This window comes from Perca flavescens, chromosome 15 (genome assembly GCF_004354835.1).
Source record: "Perca flavescens isolate YP-PL-M2 chromosome 15, PFLA_1.0, whole genome shotgun sequence".
NCBI classification, from domain to species: domain Eukaryota; kingdom Metazoa; phylum Chordata; class Actinopteri; order Perciformes; family Percidae; genus Perca; species Perca flavescens.
Genome location: NC_041345.1, coordinates 18,269,633 through 18,291,330, shown reverse-complemented (window position 1 = coordinate 18,291,330; position 21,698 = coordinate 18,269,633). Strand labels below are relative to the sequence as shown.

Genomic DNA, 21,698 nt, shown 5'->3' with positions numbered 1-21,698 from the left:
AGTTTCAACTCTGTTCTATTCCACTTTGTTTGTATCACCGCCTCAATAGAGTTTGCTGTGCAACTCCATTGAGCAAACCTGGGAAGACAAGCCAAGCCAAGATAACAGTGGAAAGAACACGCAAATAACATGAAAATAGTCAAACACAGACTAAATAAACAAGCAAGTGCAAGGCTGGCACAGTAAACATAAATAGGATGATCAGCTGTGATCTGAGACTCCAATATAAAATGAGGCATTTCATCTCCAAAAATAATCACAATTCTCTGGCAAAATATTGTGTCTTTAATGTATCATAATGTATCTTTCAGCCTTGCTTTGCAGATTTAGTGAGGAAAGTAACTGCAAATAAATACAAAGATGTTTATTTGGGGGAAAAAAAGGATAAATTAAGTAAGAATATGAACACAAAAAAAGAGAATAAGAATAAAATCAGTGACCTAATTACAGTTGGTCAGAAAAGAGAGTGCTACCAGGTTAACTTGTAAACTATGGCTACACTGTTGTAAATACTTAAACTAAGTTTGATGCACATTAAATGATTTATAGAATAGGATATTAGCATGTGGAGACATCATGCTGCATATGGCTGGATTAGGGTGCCAGTAAATCTGATTCAAATGCACACACATATTTTGTTCTTGGGCAAATCCAACAATATTTAATCCTGGAGGCTCGCTCTGTCCTGTCAGTTTGTCATCTACAGCTCCACAAGAACAGTTTGGATTAGATTAGATTAGATTAACATGTGAAACTGTTTGGCTTTTGTTATATGGAGAAGGTAAATACTTGGTTAAACATCACTATGTCAAAGCAATATAAATATATAAATTGTTGCACCACAAACATGAGCAACCTCTCCCTCTGCTGCATTGATTACTGGAGAGACAAATTGTCAGGTAATCTGTCAAATATATGAACACATAAGTGTCAGAGCAGCCAGGCATTGTAAATTCCTTGGGTGTCTGTCAAATTACTCCACATTGCTGACACACTGGCAAGTAGAACAAGTAGCTCTAATTGGAAACCAAATGGATATTTTTCAGTACATGAACTCATTTGTGCATAAATGGATTAACAAATAAAATCACCTCAAATAAAAAACTCTCAACTTTTATGTTCTGTGTCCAAGTGTGATAATAACTCCAGCAGCAAGCAGGGACATGCTGTACACAATGTGTCACACACACACACACACACACACACACACACACACACACACACACACACACACACACACACACACACACACACACACACACACACATACACACACACTGGAGACACTTACAAACCAGCTCCAAAGACAGATTAGAAAGAAAGTGTGTAATTCTATCTACTCCTAAATGACGCATATTGTAATATTTGCCAGTCGGTGGAACAAGAGCTGACAAAAACCTCATTGTTACGAAAGTCATTCACAGGCCCATCGGACCTCCTACAGATGATACCTGACCTGACCTGCTATAAAGACCAAATCCATTCTGGGTATGTATTCTGAATGAATTATGGGTCAAAACAAAAAGGAACAATGACACAGATTAGGAAAAAAACAGAGGAAGAAAAAAATATAACAAACATTGTTCTTAGTGTCCACTCCCGAACCCATCTATTTCATGCTACCTAATTCTCTCTACCTGCAGGTGCTCAGCAATAATAAGCTGATATCTTCACAGGGGATTTTAGGGACAAACATCACTGTAAAAGGTGAAATATTCCATTAATCAGGATCACAGAGAGGCTTTGTACCATCATAGCAGGTGTCCTGGTAATTCAGTTGAGGGGCACAGTGAGGCAGTGCCTGTCATTCAACACCTCACTTGACTCCTCACTCATCCCTTCTATGCGGTTATATAACATACCATCACACAATAAACAGGTACTGCTTGCATGAACAGTCATAGTCACATACACCTGGGAAGGCTGCACTGCCCAGCAGCTTTAGTACCAGCTTTAGTTGGGTTGCACTGTGTTGGTGATGAAAGATGCTTGTGCACCATCTGCACCATCTGCTGTTCCGTTGGTGTAATTACGATTTACAATGGTCATTGTATTGATCATTTAGTTCTCTTTGACCCCATCCAGAGGTCAGAGGTCTGACACAGCTAAGGATATTTTGTGAGTTCTTAAAACTTGCATTTTCTGGATCTTCCTATTGTTATGATTTGTTTGTATTTAACAATTTTTCTTGTCTTTGGCACAACTTTGCAACCCAGTGATTAGTCTACATCGACGACAACGTTTAATTTACGGGATAGTTCAGGAGCTACCAGAATTACCGCTGGATGCCCTCATTTTCGTGCGGATGTCCGTCACTTTTCGCTTTCTTTGTGTTGGCATTCTAAACTCCGGTCAGTTTATGAGGACTATGGTTAACTTCTCCTCAGATCTCTGCAGGGTAAATCAAGACAGCTAGCTAGACTATCTGTCCAATTTGAGTTTTCTGTTGCACGACTAAAACAACTTTTGAACGTACACCTGTTCCACAAAAACAAGTTCCGTCCCGAGGCCATTTTGCAGAGGCACCGTCATAGCGCCCGGAGCCAAGACGATTGTGATTGTTTTAAAGAAATGCCAATGAACCAGAGCACGTTTTTCTCCTATCCAGGAATGTTCTGTGGACTAGCCAGTCCCTCCTCCTCCGCAGCCCTGTGGAGATAGGTCTGCCAACACGAGACTACCCAGTGATTAACTTACTATTTCAGCAGGGTGGATGTTTGACTTTAAGCCAGGATGTCTGATTGAAGGAAGGTTTCCTTTAACCACTAGGTCCCTTCTGCGGAAGACCAGGCCCAAAATGGTGCACTGGGCACTGCACATGAAAATATGACAGAAAAACAAAGGGATAGACAGGGGATTACAGCCTCCACTTGTTATCATTGCAATGTCAGACGCCAGGGAACCACTATCCATCTGGAACGTGTTGAAACAACACAGTGTGTGATGGGATAATCACTGAGAATTTAGAGAGAGAATCACAGGAATAAAAAGAGAAGAGCCCAAGTACGGGAGATAGGAAGACTATGGCATCCATGTGGAAGGTTAAACAGAAAGTAAAAGTGTTGTTCCCAAACTGGGAACCAGAAGACCTTGTTGGGATCCAATTGAGGTTCCCTGCAAAATGAAGGTTTCCCTCTATGCACAGTTGTCTGTAAACTCTCAGCAAAGATAGACAGCAACACACAGCACAGATGTGGGACTGTAACAAATTCCTATGACATAAAAGATTATTCTGTGGTCTATTTGGTGGTCTTTTGCAACAACAAAAAAGGATGCTGGAAAAACTTGTGTGTAACTCCTGCGTAATGTAAATCACGTCATAGGTCATTACCAGTATACTTTAGTACTCTAACAGTGACGGGAAAATGATATTTAAAAAATGAGTCTATCACCATACAATTTTTGATTTTCTTCCTTAGGGCACAAGTCAAAAATGTATGGATAGCTTTTCAATAATTATTTTACTTAAATGTCAATTCAATGTTAAACAAAGTGTAAGTAAAGGCAATACATTGAGCTTATACATTGTGACTGGTTGTATATAAATGATAAAAGGTGATCATTATAAATACATTCCAGTAGATGGCAGCCTTTAGTTACATTTGGCTGTTAAGGCTCATCCCTTGTTGACTGGAAGAAGCTTTCCTAATGGGGGTTGAAATTGAAACTGAGGTGCTCATTTAGGATAGAAGCAAATGTAATACATGTCACCACTGAGGCACATTGAATAGATGTACCAATCACTATCAACAGGATGTGGCAGCAGGCAAGATGTACTATGCAGACAGAGAGAAAATCTTTGGATACATGACTGAGACCTAAGAAGATGAAGTAAACACTTAATCGGTGTGAGATTCCTGGAAAGGTGAGAATGGTTTGATAAGTGGAAGATATTTTAAACTTTGATTTGGAGATGTAGGTGAAGTAGACCTGGGTAAAAAGTAAACAGCAGACAGAAAAACACCATGAAAAATGACAACAGAGGTATGAGTGTTTGTGTTGGTGACAATATTAGTGTGGGTGGGTGGGAGCAGCAAGTAGGGTGGGGTGTTGGAGTTGTAGCAGGTGGAAGACATGGTGGAGGCAGAGACAGAGGAGGACGTGGCAGTAGGGCAGTGATTTAATTAGCACCCTCTACCCCCTCCAGCCCTTCACTCATAGCATCAATAATGCATGGCCCCTTGTTTCCCCTGCCATAATTAATCCTCTCTTACTATAATTAAAAGCCAAAAATCCCACAAGATGGTTCAGCTTGGCCAGGCACGGGTTGGGTTGGCACGGGAACTGATGAAAAACTCCCAAGCTTCACACACACCCTGTGGACCGATAGATCGAAAGACAGACATGTTAACAGAGAGATCAATAGTAGACCCAACTCCAACACAAGCAGAGTGAAGTAGGGAAGCTGGAAATACATGGAGAATGTGAGATGCAGGCAAATTAGATGAATGAATCTGACAGACTGACGATGTAAACCGCTCCTTGAAAATGTGCTTTTGTGCGGAGTTTGTGAATGAGTGAGAAAGTGAGGTAAGAGTGAGCCAAGCACAAATCTACCAACTCTAGTTCGAAAGGAGGATGGATGTACACACACAGACACACACACACACACACAGACACACAGACACACACCCACACACACACACACACATACTCACACAGGCATGCTGCTCCCAGATGAGGTTTGTCTCCACAGCAGCCAAGCCAGACGAGAGGGAGAGGTGGAGCTTTCTGATGCTGCAATTAGGACCACAGTGTCTGGGCGAGCAAACAAGAATGAATATTTCAGTCCGGAGATCTCCATGGGTACCTATGGTGGGGGTCTGGCACACCTACAGGCACACACACGCACACACAGAAACAGAAACAGAAAGAAAGACACACAACTTACCATGGCTGCCAGAATTATTCACCTCCCAATCACAGATGCCACAATTATCACATCAGTATCACTGCGTAAATGATGCCAACTGTTATGCTCATTGAACTATTGTACAAGGTTTACAATATCAGCATAAATATGCTGGTTTCCCTTTTGTGAAAATAGGTGCAACGAGCATCCAAGCTTGGCCACATGCCAGGAACAACATAGTTCGTAGAGCAGAGGTCAAATCTCATATGCAACCTAAATTTATTCTCCTCTGTCTCGCTACCTTTCTCCCTTCCTTTTTTAGACAGAGAGTACTCACCTCGCTCAGTCACTTCTTTGGGCTCTTCAGCATTTTTAAACGGTACTTCACTTCAGAAGCTACAGTGTGCACACCCTCTTCACAGCACACTCCCAGTCACACACTTGTACAATAGGAGCTCTCCCTCTGGTGTGGGTTCATTGTCGTTGCTCCGTGCAGCCCTCCTCCTGCCCCACCGTCCTCGGCCCCATCCACTTGATTTATCGCTCTAAAATACCACTGCACTAATTAGTCAAGTAATTAATTAATAGGCATTTGCATTTGTGCATATGCAATTAGGGGGCTGGAGAGAGGAGAGTGCAGATGGGGTCCGGGAGTCTGGTGGGGGTGGGAGGGTCTGTGTGTGTGTGTGTGTGTGTGTGTGTGTGTGTGTGCGTGCGTGCGTGCGTGCGTGCGTGCGTGCGTGCGTGCGTGCGTGCGTGCGTGCGTGTGTGTGTACGCTGTATTTCATATTTGTGCCAAGAGAAGTTTGCTCTTCTTCCAGAAAGACAAGTGAAGTGCAGGTCATCACCTCACATGTCTGACAGGGAGAAAAGGAGGAAGGGAGGGGAAAGATGACAAAGGTATGGAGGTGTGGCTTGATGACTTTGAAAGGCTATTGGGTGTCATTTGACCATAGAGGAAAAAAAGTGATGGAGAATTTGATAGCTTAAAGGGAAAGAGCTTCAATTTTGCATTTTGATCACATGCATTTAGCCTATGAAAAAGCACAGCAGGTGGCACTTACTTAAGACTAATCCGCATACAAACAGGATGCAAAGTAATTCTAAAATATCATAATTCCAAACAAGCTCTCCTCCGGCATTTCAATATCAGATCAAAGCCTCCCTGATTGGGGTCGCCTCTAGCCCGGCGCTGGCTAAAGCCATGCTGTTGACATTTAGCATTTATTTTGGCAAGGTGACCTGAAGTTTGTTTGGGACTTGTTGAGAAGCATCCCCCTGCCCCCCTCCTCAGTGCAGCTGAGGTAGAATAGGGCACCGATTTGGCTGGCAGTGAAGCTCGATGCCCCTATACTCCCCCTCCACACACACACACACACACACACACACACACACACACACACACACACACACACTGACAAAATCACCCCTCCATGGTTTGGGGTAGTGCCAGGTTACCATCCCCTCATCCCATAAGGGATGAGACACATTAGTGGATGTGCGGCATCACGGCTCCCTAGTCACAGCTGCCACACTACTTGTGACCCCAGGGATGACCTCGTAACCCCCAAAACGCTCCTTCGGTTGTGGCTGTGGCGGAGATGTAGGGGCAATACAGGCCCAAGGACATGATGAGCTTCTATCAGCTATTTCTCAGCCTCCAGGTCCCTGTTCCCTCAGTCCGGTGGGTGTCTTTGTGCCAAGTTGGACTTGATGGTCATCGAGCTCATTTCTCCCACATTAACTCCACTAATGTCTGCTAAATAGAGAGATCTTGGAGCTGGGATGGACACAATGCAGTGAAGCAGACATACTGAAGGGACCAGGGTGCTGGTGGCGAGGAATTCTTGCATATAGTCTATGCCAATGATGTGCCAACATGCCTCTGCCAGCTCCTGCCAGCACCAATCCCTTATCATCAACAGCCCCCCTTCCCCCCCATCCCGCCCCTTTCCTCCTCATTTTTCATACATCCCTAGTGGGCCTGCACACCTGGGTCTCACTCTCTCTCTCACACTTCCTCTCACTGTGTCTCCTTCCCTCTCTCTCTGATGCTCACCCCTGCAGGCGCCCCACACTCAGCATTGTACGCTGGAAACACCAGCAGCATCTCTGCCAAACCTCACACATTCGGCCACAGCTACCAGTAAACATTTGATCTTCACACTTAACCTCAGAGCACCAATCCACACACACCATGAATGCAGCAGAAGCCTATGCAATATTATACCTTCTAATCCGACTCATTTGCAGCTTTGACAAGTGGGTCATCTGTGCCCAGATTTGTGCCTACAAGAGTCAGAACAAATCACATTTGGTTTTGGTTGTTCCTCTGAATACATTGAAGCATAATTTGATCCAATTAGGTAAATAAATAAACAATATGCCTTCTGTTCCAGGGCCTTAATGCACTTATAATGCATCCCATCCCCCTACCACCACTAAACCAGAGATATAAGGGTAAACCCTGCAACTAAACCCAGTTTACCCACCTTTCATTTGCTGAAGAGTTAATTTATGTAATTGTATAATAGGCTCCACAGTATTATTGTATTATTTTCTCAAACTTGTATATGAAAATAGAGCCTTTTAAAGTGGTTAATTGCTCGTGTAGATATGATTTTAAAGCTTAACTTATTTTGCTTGGGGCTTATTTACTGCATTTTCACTTAAGCATATATCACTGCAGTAGTATGGCTTAGACACTTCATGGGCGATGGTGAGTAATCACTATAACACTCCTGATGGAGGTCAACGTATTTTTATTGTAGCTATATTTACCTTCTATAATATCTCTATAATCGTCCGCATGGTTATTGCTGGGATACTGTATGTGCGCAGCTCTTCTCTAACTTAGATTAGACATTGACGAGGGAGTTTGGCAGGTGAATGAGGAAATTCACAGGATTCATTAAAAAAATATTCTGCATCCCTGGAAGCAGCAGCACAGGTCAACGATGAGTTTTGTTGTTCCACCATTTTATTTTCTCCCTTTCTCTTCTGTTTTTCCTCTTTTTTTCTGGCTGTGTGAGCTCTAGCGCGGTGACAGATGGCGGAGCCCTCCTCCTCCTCCTCCTCCTCCTCCTCCACCACCTCCTTCTTCTCTCTCTCTCTCTCTATGTCTCTCTTCCCCCGCGGGCAAATCTCTCTCTCCGAATGCGGGCGCATGTCAATCACCGGGCTCTCATGTGATGGCTCTTGCCGGTGACGTGCCAGCCATATGGGCGCTGGCATCACAGCCTTAACTGGTATGTAACCCCGTCCCCGGTAGCTCACGGTTGCCACACGCGCACCCACACGCACATGCACACACGCATACATAGCCTACATGCATACATGCTCACTTACTCACTCAGACATACAGTACACGCAGACACGCCAAGACGTTCGTTCACAGGCTCCAGTTACTCGAGTGCGCGCGCTGGGAGAGAAACCCTTCTGAACAACCCATCATCAGCACCTACACAGACAGGGAGCGTCGCTTCGCTCGCTCGTGCGGTCCCCGAAGATGGTCTAAAACTCAAGCGCGTGTTTTTTCTCCTCCCAATCCCTTGTGAAGAGCTCGAGTCGAGGTAAGTTGGAACATAAACAACAACATTACCAAAAAGAAAAGAAAAATCCTGGATGGTGAAGTGGCCGTCCAAAATGGAGGAGAATATGAATCTAATAAACAGACGAACAGATGTCTATTAATACAAGGTGTCATTTGTGTTATACAGTTCTAATGTGCTTTCAATCGCCTGTTTTGGTGAATTAAAGCACCGTTATCTTTTACAGTTTAAAGGTAAAAAGCTACTGCATGAATCCATATGGACATCTAATGTATAGTCACCTCCTATATCTGTGATTTTGCTCTATGCCTATTGATCCACGGTACCTATGTGTAGTCTGTTTAAATCTGGTGATGGCACACTTTGAAATCTATTCCAACAAAAAAAAAATGTCATAAATGGATATACAAAGCAATTTCTTGTTTATCGTTTTATTAGATTTCCGTATGAGCACGCTTGCAGAAATTCCTCCTCACTCCCCCGCTCTCCCCCTACGTGCCCTTCAACTTTTGACATCATATCTACCTGGATTATAAAAGCTAAGATCAAATACCACGCTCGAGTCAAAAGGCAAGAGTCTCCCGGTCCCGATTTCCCTCCTCCAGGATCATTTACATAGGACAGTCCTGAGGCTTGGAATAGCCCCTTACAGCATCGCGCAGGCTGCAAATAGATCATATCGGACCCTAATTTGATTTAGAGATTACTGCGTCTGAACTCTGAATCAGAGAAACAAAAGACAACGAGTATGCAAGATAAAAAAAAAAATCTGTGGAATATTTTGACATCAGCTCCGTTGCCTCGGCGAAGGACGTCCTCAAGCTTAATGGGAGATTTATTGATGATTTTGTCGATGATTTGCACGTTCAAGCTCGGAGCAAATGAAAGGGTGGGACAGCGCCATTGACTGTGACAGGCAGTGTGCAGCATGATTTATCTCTGTTTGTATAGTTTTATCTTCAACAATCTATCTCGACATAACATAGTGTAAACCACAGTTGTTGCTGTTACAGTGGAGTTGGATTTTTTTTTGCTAGATTGGTTAATTGTGTTTCTCGAGATGTGTTTTTATATTTAACGAGGGCTAAAAGGATACAAGCGATTTCCATCTGTAAAGGGTTATCGCTGACTTAAAAGTGCTTTGAAATCGTGCACTCGTGCATATTGAATTATGTGTGAAATCTATTTCGTGTAAGCTGCATGGTCGGTTAATTAAACGTTGTAGTGTTTTTTTTCTAATTGACCAAACCTCCTGAGCCTGAGATTTAAAAACTAGATTTTGCCCCTGGCACACCCCCCGAGATAATTAACCAACCATCACAGCCTACCTTACTGTGGGCTGCAAGTCTATCTGCTGCTGCACTATAATAATAGATGGAAAGTGAAACACATAGGAGGAAGCCAGTGGAGCCTTATTGAAGCGGTCAAAGATCATCTGTCTCTCAGTAGCCATTTTTACTGGGATGGGACTGCACTTACTTATAAAGTGGTAGGCTGATACATTTCTTTTTCATTTTAGATGTATTAATTAGCATGTTTGTTTGATAGTTGATTGTTAATAGTTAATTGGTTGATATTAGTTCAATTTTGGTTCGTTTTAACTGAGCCTACAATGATTTTGAGGTATTTTTCTATATCTTAGAAGCATTTTTCGCCTAGAAAAATGCATTATAATTATAATTATTATTATTATTATTATTATTATTATTATTATTATTATTAGGTTCTTATTATTAGGTTCTTATTATCATTATCATTATATATAACATAATTCAAAGGTTGATATTTGTCGAGGTGTAAACCACCTCTTGGTTCTTGCTTATAGGCCATAATATTAAAATTGCTCTCAAAGCATTTTTACAGCTTGAGTTAAGATATGTCTGTAAGCCTTAATTTAATAATCAGTGTGACTTTAAACGGAGAGCCTATCAATTAAATAAAATCTCTTTTGCCTCCTCTGAGGAGAGGTGTATCGTGTGGATGAATAGTGCTGGAATGCAGCCAGGAGTGTATATGGGCGTCAGGAGGAGTGAAAGTGGGGGGCCCCATGGGACCTGTAATGTGGCCCCTGCCGCTGGGACCCGCTGCGAGAGGACGCGACAGGGCACACGGATGACAGCAGGGAATTAAATGGGGATCCGCCTGGCTGTAACTCAGCGCAAGCTTTAAGAGCTGATTTATCTTTTTTTTTATTTCCTCCAAATTTACATAATCGATACCTTAGGCAAAAATAACGACTCGGGTAGATTTTATATCAAAAAGTAATTATGTTGATAACGAGTTTTAGTGACATTACACTTTGAAATCGACATATCCTATTTTTAGTAGAACTTCGATAATACTTCTAGCCTCAATATCCGGATGTTTATACATGCGCAATAGTGAGTTTAACCTCAAAGCCGACTGCGTTTTTTTATGTTATGGAGTAATTATGACAGAAATGTACCTTCGTTTTTTTTCTATTGTACATAGACTCTATGTGTATGTCCTGTGCTTGTGAGGCCTCATGTTCTATTTCCTTTTCTCTCCTCTCCAGAGCCACAATGTTGACGAGGCTTTTCAGTGACCCCTCGCTGCTTCCCGGTGTGCAGAAATACTCGGGCTGGGCGGAGGACAGCGATGACGAGGATTCCAAGCTCAAAGAAGAGGATCAGGACACCCAGGAGGACACGGAGGGATCTGAGCTGAGAGGAAGCAGCCGTACGCACTCCGAGCACGCCGGGGAAGACGACGAGGACGATGAGGTGGAGGAGGAGGACGACGACGGAGAGGATACAGGGGGGGACAGGCCCAAGAAAAGGGGTCCCAAGAAGCGCAAAATGACCCCGGCCCGTGTCGAGCGCTCCAAGATGCGGCGGGTAAAAGCCAATGCACGGGAGCGTACCCGCATGCACGACCTGAACTCTGCGCTCGACAATCTGCGTAAAGTTGTGCCCTGCTACTCCAAAACGCAAAAACTTTCCAAAATCGAGACACTGCGGTTGGCCAAAAACTATATCTGGGCCTTGTCGGAGATATTGCGCTCTGGAAAAAGGCCTGACCTTGTGGCTTACGTCCAGACGCTGTGCAAGGGACTCTCCCAGCCCACGACCAACCTGGTGGCGGGGTGCCTGCAGCTAAACTCCCGTAACTTCCTAACCGAACAGCAGTGTCAGGACGGGGGGAGGTACGGGTCCGGCTCCTTCTCCATGCATTCCTACCCATACCAGTGTGCGCGTCTCTCCAGCCCCCACTGCCAGCCGGGTTCGGGCTCAAACTCGCATCCGCTGAGGACGCACGGCTACTCGGCTTACGATTCTCTGTACGGTGGGAGCGGATCTCCAGAGTATAACAGCCCCGAGTATGAGGGGCCCCTCAGCCCGCCACTGTGCATCAATGGCAACTTTTCCCTGAAGCACCAAGGCTCTGCGTCCCCCGAAAACGAGAAGGGGTACCACTACTCTGCTATGCATTACTCCGGCCTGCCTGGCTCCAGAAACACCGGGCCCCACAACCTGGTGTTTGGCTCCTCGGGGGCCCGGAGCGGCATTCACTCTGAAAACGTCCTGCCTTACCACGACATGCACTTACACCACGAGAGGGCCCCAGTATATGATGAACTGAACGCATTTTTTCATAATTAAAATGAGAAGCCCATCGTGCGCCCCTTGCAATCAACAATCTACGGCACACTTTTTAACAAGAGTCCGCGCCGGGATTTAGACATTCTTGAGAGATGTTTTACTCGTTGTCATTAGTGTTTTCCTTTCATTTATTATGTCTTAATTTTTTTTTGCTATAGTCAGAGATGTAGTGGAGGGTAATCACCTAACCCACAATCGGATTTGTGCAACAGAAGTTATCCAGATTCTCAAGCTGAATTAAGTCTCTAAAAGAAAATTTGACAAACAAAGCATATCAAGACCATGATGATACGGGACTTTCAAAAATAATAATGTCTTTTAAAGTGTGATTTGTGTTTGTATCAGTGGTTGTTTGCATTTGGATGACTGGAAGTTCAAGTTTACCCACTTATTTATTTACCACTACATCACTGGCTACAGCTACACCTTGGCATTGGCGGTTATTTTCTAATATTATGAAATTAGAAATAAATCAATAAACAAGAATGCGAATCATATTTACTCGCATGTACGTGCGAGATTTGGGAGGCTGTGTTTTTGGGAAATAATGAAATATAAAAAAAATAAATGCAGAGGGAAATGCTGAACCGACAATAAAAAAAGTGCTAGTTGGGTTGTTTTAGCAGAGTCTGTTCTTCAATCAATCGTTTCGCATCTATGCAAAACCCAACGATATCACAGAGCGAGGCAACAAGGCCCAGAAAGACACTGTATGTTTCATCAGCACTGTTGCACGCGCGCGCGCGCACACACACACACACACACACACACACACACACATACACACACACACACACACACACACACACACACACACACACACACAAACACCCAACGAATCTGACAATGGCTGGGCTTGCCAAAATGGTTCAACTACCAAAAACAATAACGATATACAAAATACGGTGAAATCAGACATTTTTCTCATGTTTTTTAACTCTTATTTATTCATATTACCCTTGTTACCTTATTCTTCTAATTGGTCCATTGCACTGTATTTTGATTTAAAATAAAATGGTTGGTATAATATTTTTGTTTTGATTTGCAATATGTTAAATTGGTTATTATTATGATTATGATTATTATTATGCCTATTATTATTATTATTATTATGATTATTGCACGTATTTATTGTGTTGTTTTTTGTAATTAATGTTATTCATTGGAAATGAAGGGATCCCATGTGTTGCTGAGCATTTTTTCATAAAATTCAAGTCTTTCAACTTTGTATTCAACCAACTGTGTGGTAAAATAAAATGACAATAAATGAGACTGTGCAACGTTTTTTTTTGCCACCTATTGTACAGCCTTTCTATCCGATTAAACATACAGTATTAAATAACTTTCCAATATGTACTCTTCACACTCAATGGAAGGTTGAAAATTCATCTTTATATCGAATTTAAATGTATTTGAAGGATATTAGGATTTAGGAAAACATAAACGTGCAGCAGGCTTGTTACTGGATAATATGAGGATGACCCTACCTGGGGACACAACCTGCAGGAGTTCCTCACAGAGCCTCAGGGCCTTCATCTTATTAACTGGGACAGGAGGGAGAGGGCAGTGTTGTCACTCTTCCTGGTGCCAATGCGTCATTTTTGCTTGGCAGACAGCTCAAATTTACAAAGCAGTCTTTAAAATGTATGGGATGATTTAATGGTCAAGATAATATGAAGCAGACCTCCACTGTTATCCTGGTGACCTTGAAGGCAGTGCTTGGAATCCGTTAACCTGCACTGTTTGTATTGGTCAGCCAGGATTTCCAGACTCTAATCAGTCTGTAAACCAAATCCGTTTTTCGTCCTGTAATTTAAGACAAGACGTGAAGAAAAAATCTGTTTCAGCACCGCGGAGAGCTTCTGTAGCTGCCGTTTGATTCAGACGGTTTGAGCTTCAGATTTGGTAAAAATCCAAATAATCCAAATATGGGCAGCAAGAATATATTGCAGCAAAAAATGTACTTGTCGTTTACATCACAATGCTTTAGAAGCTGGTGAACTTTTTAGATTCGATCCCAACACTTCCAGAACACACTCTCTGCATCAGGTTTCGTCAATGCATAAGAAATGACTTATCGACTAAAAGAAAAAGGCAAACCAATGTCACATCAAGTCAATAAGATAATAAAAACACACCCTGGGTGTAAAAACACACCCTGGGTGTTTTTATTGCAGTTTTTCGATGCCTCATATATTCCTGACATCAGTATTAATTCAATGCTAGACCTACTTTTTGAAAAAAATCTTTTTTTCTTTATTTTTTTATTCTGTAGGCCTAAATACAATAATGCACTCTGCGGCGTTGACGTAACAGAAGGCAATATAGCTTTGACACCACTGACAAAATGTAAATATTCGTTATTTTAGCTTTGATTTCTTTCTCTTTATTCTTCTTATATTTCGATAATGCATTAAACATCAGATATGAATTATGAAGTCAACCCCCGTTTCATAACTTCACCACTTGTAACTTTAAACACACATCTCATATTTATGTCATACATATTCACCATATATCTGGATGACATTATAAATATATGATTTATTTTTCCGGGGCTGTTTAAATCAATTCAATCCGTCTATTGAATCTCTATAAACATAACACACAGGGTAGGCTAAATAATAACATTTCTTGGATAGCCTATATGAATATTAAATATTGCTTATTCTTTTTTTTAAATATAGTGACACATACAATACACACACACACACACACACACACACACACACACACACACACACACACACACACACACACACACACACACACACACACACACACACACACACACACACACACACACACACACACACACACAGTGTAAGGGCAGCCGTTGCCACCCCGGCTAAGTTTGGAGCGCTGCCCCGGGACCCATATGTTCCCCAAAATGTCCTGGTGCTCTCTGCTGTAAGGGCTCACACAGGCTTTGGGTGGCGAGTGATGGTGACCAATATAAATACGAATATATATCAATATCATATTACCTCCATTATCGTAAATCAGATGATTTCCCATGTTATTCAAAATAAAACTGCGTGGGCATCATCTGTGGGTTTCGGCCCTGCACTGAAAAAACTGATTCTGACCCCTTGTAAATGTTACATGTTTTAGTCTGGTTTATTTAATAGATTTTAATGTGTTATTAAATCCTACATATTTCTGTTAATTAATTTTCAAAAGCACTGCCCTTGTTTAAAACAAGTTAATTTCAGTCAATTAAAAGTAATTAGAAAAAAATATGTAAAATTTAATTTCCACATTCTATGTGGTCTGCGCATGTGCAGACACATGCCGCCACTTTGTTCTGAAGGCTGGATTGAACGTTATCCCCTCGTTAGTAGCTCCTTGAATGCTGTATCCATAGCTCTGCATTTTCGGTAAGTAAGCAATATATTATCATTGGTGTGTTATAATTTTATTTGAACAGGTTTCTGTTAACACTAGCCAATTCTATCAGTTTGTGTTTTGATAAATTAACATTTGCTAACGTTAGGCGACTAGCTTAGCTAGCTAGTTGTGTAGCTAGTAAGTTAACTTGAGTGTAACAGATGTATCTTAACATTTTAAGCTAACTTTATAGCTCTCAAGTTAAATGCATGGTGATTTCAGTGTTTGTCTTGTTAGACTTATTTGTTAGTTTGTGGACATTGAATAAACAGGTTTACTAATGTTAATTGACAGTTTAATTGTAGCTAGCTTCACATTCCCTGCTGTATGGGCTTGTAGACTAGCTAGACTACTTTATTCTAACTTGCTGTAAGCATGTTTTCTAATATTGTCAGTGTGTTAACATAAAGACAAAATACACCTGTGAAATCATGTTGGTAAAAGTTGCTTAATGTGCCCAAACAGCAATCATTTATGCTTCTACATAATGGCAGCCCTAGGTAGGTGCATGCCTGAAATACCGTTAGCCTAATTCAAAACACAACACGGAGTGGCAGACACAGCAACAGCCATTTCAGGCTAAGAGCAGATTTTATAAAACCGAAAATAATCAACACATTGTGCCTCATGAGGAAACAATCAATAAAAGTCGTGGGTTTGTGTAAGCAGACCTTGATATTGTGTGTGTTTAATATTAACATTTAATGTATACCCCGGTCCTTCCCTTTACCGTTTCTTTGAAGGTATCTATTTTTTTGACACCCGTATTCCGCGAAGACCCGCCCCTACTCTGCCTCTGATTGGCTCCGACTGTGACATCTAAACCTAACCAACCAAAACAACGAAGGCAACGAACACTAGCCAATCAGAGGCAGGTCTTCGCGGAATACGGGTAAGGGGAGAAAAAAAAAAGAAAAAAGAAGCTCCTCTTCACTGCGTGGTAGCAGCTAGTCTTGGACTGTTTCTGTCTCGCTTAAAACGTAAAGGTGAGGTTGAAAGTATATCCTTCAAAGTAGAGACATGCAAATGCTTCATAACTAACTACATACAGTTATACAGTATTTTTTTTTTTTTTTTTTTGGGAGGGGTAAATGGTAAAGGGTAAATGCTACTTAAATGGTGGTGGTGGTGGTGTCACCTTTTTCAGACCTTTTGAGTTTGCAGGTATGGAGCTAACTAGCAACAGATTTGCAGATGACACAAGAGGTCTAGCAGAGCACAACCACAGCCCATAGTCCAGTTAAGGTTCTGAAGTGTTAGGCAGAAGACAACAGGGATAAGAATGTTGGTTTAGCTAGCAGGTTAATTTTGTTTAACTTTGTTTCTGCTCTAAACACTAAGACTTATTAAGTTGCTTACACTAATAATTTTAGTATAGAAGTGGAACATGAAAAATACTGGAACCAAACCTGTTTTCTACTTAATTCACACAATTTCCATAAACTTCATTCTCCCCCTGTCTGTACATGACATGTCCTGTCTGTCTGCTTGTAGCATCTACTAAAGGATGTCATTTCTGAAATGCTCCAAAGTAATTTATAATAGCTCATCAGAGAAATAACACAATTGCAAGAAAATAACCCAGGAGTAAATAAATAAATACATTTATAAATAAAATGAAAATGAATTACATGTCTGTCTGTCCACTTAATCTGCAATTTGTTGCATATTGTTTTTTATAGTAATAATAAGGTACTATTAAAATGTGGACTTGGACACAAATTAGTTTGTAGTGATCTGACTTGAGTCATGGGCAAGTTTTTAATTATTGGACAATTACTTTTTTTTACTCAACCAACTTACGATTTATCTTTTTAATTCCTGTTCATTTTTATTTCTATTGCAGGTCTTTCTCATATCTGATCTTGGTGTGATGTGGAACAGAACCTAACTCTTTGGGGAGCTCATATTGTTTTTGGTAAGTGCATTTAACAAACAAACAAACTCTCAACAGCTATACTGATCACAGCAGTAATGTTGAGAATAAATGTTCTGTGTGGTATTAGTTTTTTCTTTATTGGGGGTGGGGAGGGTAATAAAAGGAATAATTCATAGAGAAGAGCTATTGCTGAAAAAAAGTACCAGTACACACTTAATCCTTTGAGTAAAATTTCTGTTGACTTAATGTGAGATTCATTGTCCCAAACTATGAGTTACTTAATGTAACTCATAGTTTGCACTGTAAATAAAATGCATGTGTTTAATACACATGCATTTAGTTTTCTTTACAGTGCATGGTTCTATGTAATCAAAGTTGATGCAGATCATCCTGGTGTGACTATAAAACATCACTAATGTTTGATTTTTGTCCTCTATTCTCTCTTTGTGGTTTGTCCAGTTTATGTGGCAGTGTAAAGACTGTGGTGTGGAAGTGTCTAGGCGATCAGAAATTCTTAAACATTACAGACTACAACATAGTCATTTTGGGCGTGGCCATCATATTAAGTGTATATACCCTGATTGTCCATGTGTTTTTAAGACTTGGAATTCACTTTTGACACATTTGTCAAGGAATCACAACAATACCTTAAAGCAATCTGACATATTTACTGCATTTTCATGTCATTTATGTGGCTGTAGTGAACTTGGAACAGAACATGATTATTTTGTGCACATAAGCCATCATCTGAAAAACAATGAGACAGTCACGTGTATGTTTAAAGGCTGTGAATACAAATCCAATGTATACAGCACCTTCAAGTCGCACAAAAGTCGGAAGCACGGCTTACATTCGTTGGTAGATTTTAAGGATGGTGTAGTCACAAGAACTGGAGAACCTGATGTTTCAAACAGTGAAGAATTCTGTGATGAAAGTCAGTCTGACATTGATTTAGATAAGTCAAAGGATCAGCCAGAGATAATAGAACAAAAAATTGCTGCAGTGTTATTAAAGCTGGAAAATATTTTTCATGTGCCAAGTGCTGCAATTGATGAATTGCTGGAAGAATTTCAATATTTGTTGAGCACAGCATCTTTGTGTAGTACAAGAAATGTGATACATGACACACTTAATAGTTACAAATTGCAAGTTGACCAGTCAGTCATTGAAGAACTTGCATCTGCTCTGTGTACGTCTAATCCTGTGTATAAGTCAATTGGTAAAGGTTGTCCTTTGGCAACATCGTTTAAGCGCAAAAAATACTACAAAGACAATTTTCAAGTTGTGGAACCCATAGAATATATCTTGGATGACAAAACTAAAAGAACACTGCAGTATGTTCCACTATTAAAGTTTTTAAAGCAGCTTTTTACTAATGATCAAATTCTTAACAAAGCATTAGACAGTCACCTCATATCAGAGTGCAGAGGAGAAGAAGTGATATACAAGTCTTTTCGAGATGGTTTGTTTTTCAAGGATAACCATTTTTTGTCAGGAGGTGAGTTGCGAGTGTTATTGAATTTATATGTTGATGATTTTGAAATTTGTAATCCGCTTGGCACATCTCGCAAAAAGCACAAGATCTGTGGTGTTTACTGGAATCTCAGCAATTTACCACCAGGTTGTCATTCTTCGTTGTCTTCAATTTATTTGGCCTTACTCTGCAGATCTGAAGATGTGAGGAAATATGGCTCTGAAAGGGTCCTAGAGCCCTTGTTGAGGATCTTGCCATTTTGGAAAATCAAGGTATTTTCATTGCACAGCTTGGAGATTTTGTTAAAGGCACAATACAGTGTGTCATAGCAGACAATTTGGGAGCACATGGAATTGCTGGATTTATTGAAAGTTTTGCAGGTGAATACATTTGCCGCTTTTGTGTGGCAAGAAAGTCTGAAATTCAGGAAAGGGAAGTGAGTTCAGGTACGTTTACTCTCCGAAGCAAAGAGATGCATGAAATGCACGTCAGGTCAACACAGGACAATGCACAACCTTGTTGCGGTGTTAAAAGGAAGTGTGTTTTCTCTGCATATCTTTCTCATTTCAATGTCTGCACTGGCTACCCTCCAGATGTTGCACATGACATCTTTGAAGGAATATTACCAGTTGAGTTGGCGCACTGCCTCAGCTTGTTAATTTCCAAAAAGTATTTCACACTTGACAAACTCAATGAGTCCATACAGAAATTTCCTTACAAGTGGACAGACAAAAGTAACCGTCCTCATGCAATTCCCAGGACATTCATGCTGAAGAAAAGTATTGGAGGAAATGCTCATGAAAATTGGAGTCTTTTTTGCGATTGCTTCCACTTTTGGTTGGACAGTTGGTGCCCCCAGATGAACCAGCCTGGCAGGTCATTTTGGACCTTAAAGATATCGTTGAGCTAGTTGTTGCACCAGTGCACACAACACAATCCATTGCTTTCCTTGAAGCCAGGATTTGTGACCATAGATGTAGGTTACAAGAGGTGTTTCCGGGTTTAAAGCTGTTGCGAAACATCATTTTGTGGAACATTATCCACAGATGATCAGATTTTTTGGTCCACTAGTTGGGTTGTGGACAATGAGGTTTGAGGCAAAACACAGTTTTTTTAAGCAGGTTGTCCGTCACACACGCTGCTTTAAAAACATACTCTTGTCCCTGGCAGTGAAGCATCAGTTCATGATGGCATATCACTTGGCGTCAACCACAACTGAAACATCTAGCTTGACTGTCTCAGCTGTTTCAACTGTCTCTGTTGACATTTTGCATCAGGATGTGCAGAAGGTTCTGCAGTTGAAATACCCTGATATTACTCACGTTCAGCTAACAAAAAATGCGTCTGTTAATGGAGTTAACTACAGAGAAGGTATGGTTGTTGTTCATGGCTCTGCTGGTGGCTTGCCAGAGTTTGCAGAGGTTATCCAGATGGTTGTAGTGGAGAGGAGCTTGAGCTTTATTGTTAAAGAGCTGGGTTCATGGTATAGGGAGCATTTTAGGGCATTTGAGTTATGTCGCACTTCACAAGTCTCCCTCATTCAACATGGTGCCTTGTTGGACCAGTACCCCATGGCAGATTACATGATTGGAGGTCGGCGAATGGTGACACTTAAAAGATTCATACAGATACAAGGTTGTATTATGGTAGTTTGTGTTGTGTTCATATGCTGCATGAGTTGATACACTAATACACTAAATATGGTAACAAGAGGGCTGCCTAATATTTCTTACAGGGGGACTAATTTAGTTTTTTGTAAAGTTAGAAGGAATTTTCTGAGGGAAATTATCCAGTCATCTGACATCTCCCTGTACTAAATTACCCTCATGTTGCCATTTATTATAGAAATGTGCATGTTAAGGAAAACATTTGTGACTAACATAATACAAATGAATGTTCAAGTCTGTCTGTTTAAATATATCCTGTTCAAAGGAAGAACTACCACACAATGACAAAAATATCTATGTTTTTCATTCCACACAAATAAAGTACCGTAATGGTAAAAATGAATAGTGTTTACAACTGCAGAATAACATTACAGATTAAAATTGTGTGGTAGTATGTTCCTGCTCTAATTCGGTTCATGATAAGTTATACTTAAGTAACAATAGTACCAGATGCTGATTTAACATTTTCTTTTGTCTTCTTTAACAATTAGATTGAAGAATGGCACAGCATCTCAAGTTGAGAGTCATTGTGGACGACGATGACTATAGAAGACTTGATCTCCATTCAGGAATGCCAAAAACTTTGACAGAGTTACACGATACAATTTGCCAAGAATTTGGAATTGAAACAGACTTTCGTATTCAGTTCATGGATCCTGACTTCAATAATGAATTCATGAACATTACATCAGTACAAGACATACAGGACAGAAGTACAATCAAGTTGGTGTACATGGCTACCCTAACACTAACCCCCATAAATGATGTGGGTTTGAGTCCATCTTCTTTAATGCAGAATGCTCCTAGCACTTCTGGATCATCTGGACCACCAGTGAGCAGCCAAACATCTCCCATTGTTTCCTCATCGGCCTCATTGTCCTCAACAGACTCGGATAACACAATCATTCTGCCACATTCAGACAATGAATTGAGAGCATGTGCATGGCCACGTGAATTCCCCATTCCTCGCTTTCCATACAATGTAGAGGTGCAGCTTCAACGTGGAAATGAGCGCTTCAGAGAAACTGGCACTCAACTGAAGATTACTCCGGGGTTGAAGTCTGACATCTTAGAGAAGCTAGCCGAGGAGATCTTCCAGTATACAGCATATCCACAAAATTACCAAATAGATGAGGTAGCAGGGGCACTCATCAAAAATTTCCCTGTTTGAAGGAACCATCTGCCACTGGTTACTATGGCTGGATGATTAGCCTAAAATATAAAATGGCTAATTACAGGACGAAGATGCGAAACATTGGCTG

The 21,698-nt window shown here is 41.1% G+C and overlaps 2 protein-coding genes across 2 annotated transcripts; both read left to right on the top strand.

The window, feature by feature from the left end:
• Positions 1-10,946: 10,946 nt before the first annotated feature.
• LOC114569067 (neurogenic differentiation factor 2) lies at positions 10,947-12,026 on the top strand. Its single transcript, XM_028598874.1, has one exon. It carries the CDS (start codon positions 10,947-10,949, stop codon positions 12,024-12,026), a length of 1,080 nt encoding a protein of 359 aa, XP_028454675.1.
• A 4,311-nt stretch (positions 12,027-16,337) lies between these two features.
• On the top strand, positions 16,338-21,607 carry LOC114569461 (uncharacterized). The gene is made up of 4 exons (XM_028599277.1): positions 16,338-16,402; positions 17,263-17,334; positions 17,755-18,757; positions 21,324-21,607. Exons 3-4 carry the CDS (start codon positions 17,758-17,760, stop codon positions 21,605-21,607), a joined length of 1,284 nt encoding a protein of 427 aa, XP_028455078.1. The 5' UTR covers positions 16,338-16,402; positions 17,263-17,334; positions 17,755-17,757.
• Positions 21,608-21,698: the final 91 nt, after the last annotated feature.

Bases quoted from the DNA above. Each gene is read 5' to 3' on its own strand.
- LOC114569461 (XM_028599277.1), top strand. From the start codon at position 17,758: ATGTGGCAGTGTAAAGACTGTGGTGTGGAAGTGTCTAGGCGATCAGAA. The intron at 18,758-21,323 runs GTTTGTTTTTCA...TGTCCTCAACAG, and splicing joins ATACAAGTCTTTTCGAGATG to ACTCGGATAACACAATCATT.
- LOC114569067 (XM_028598874.1), top strand. From the start codon at position 10,947: ATGTTGACGAGGCTTTTCAGTGACCCCTCGCTGCTTCCCGGTGTGCAG.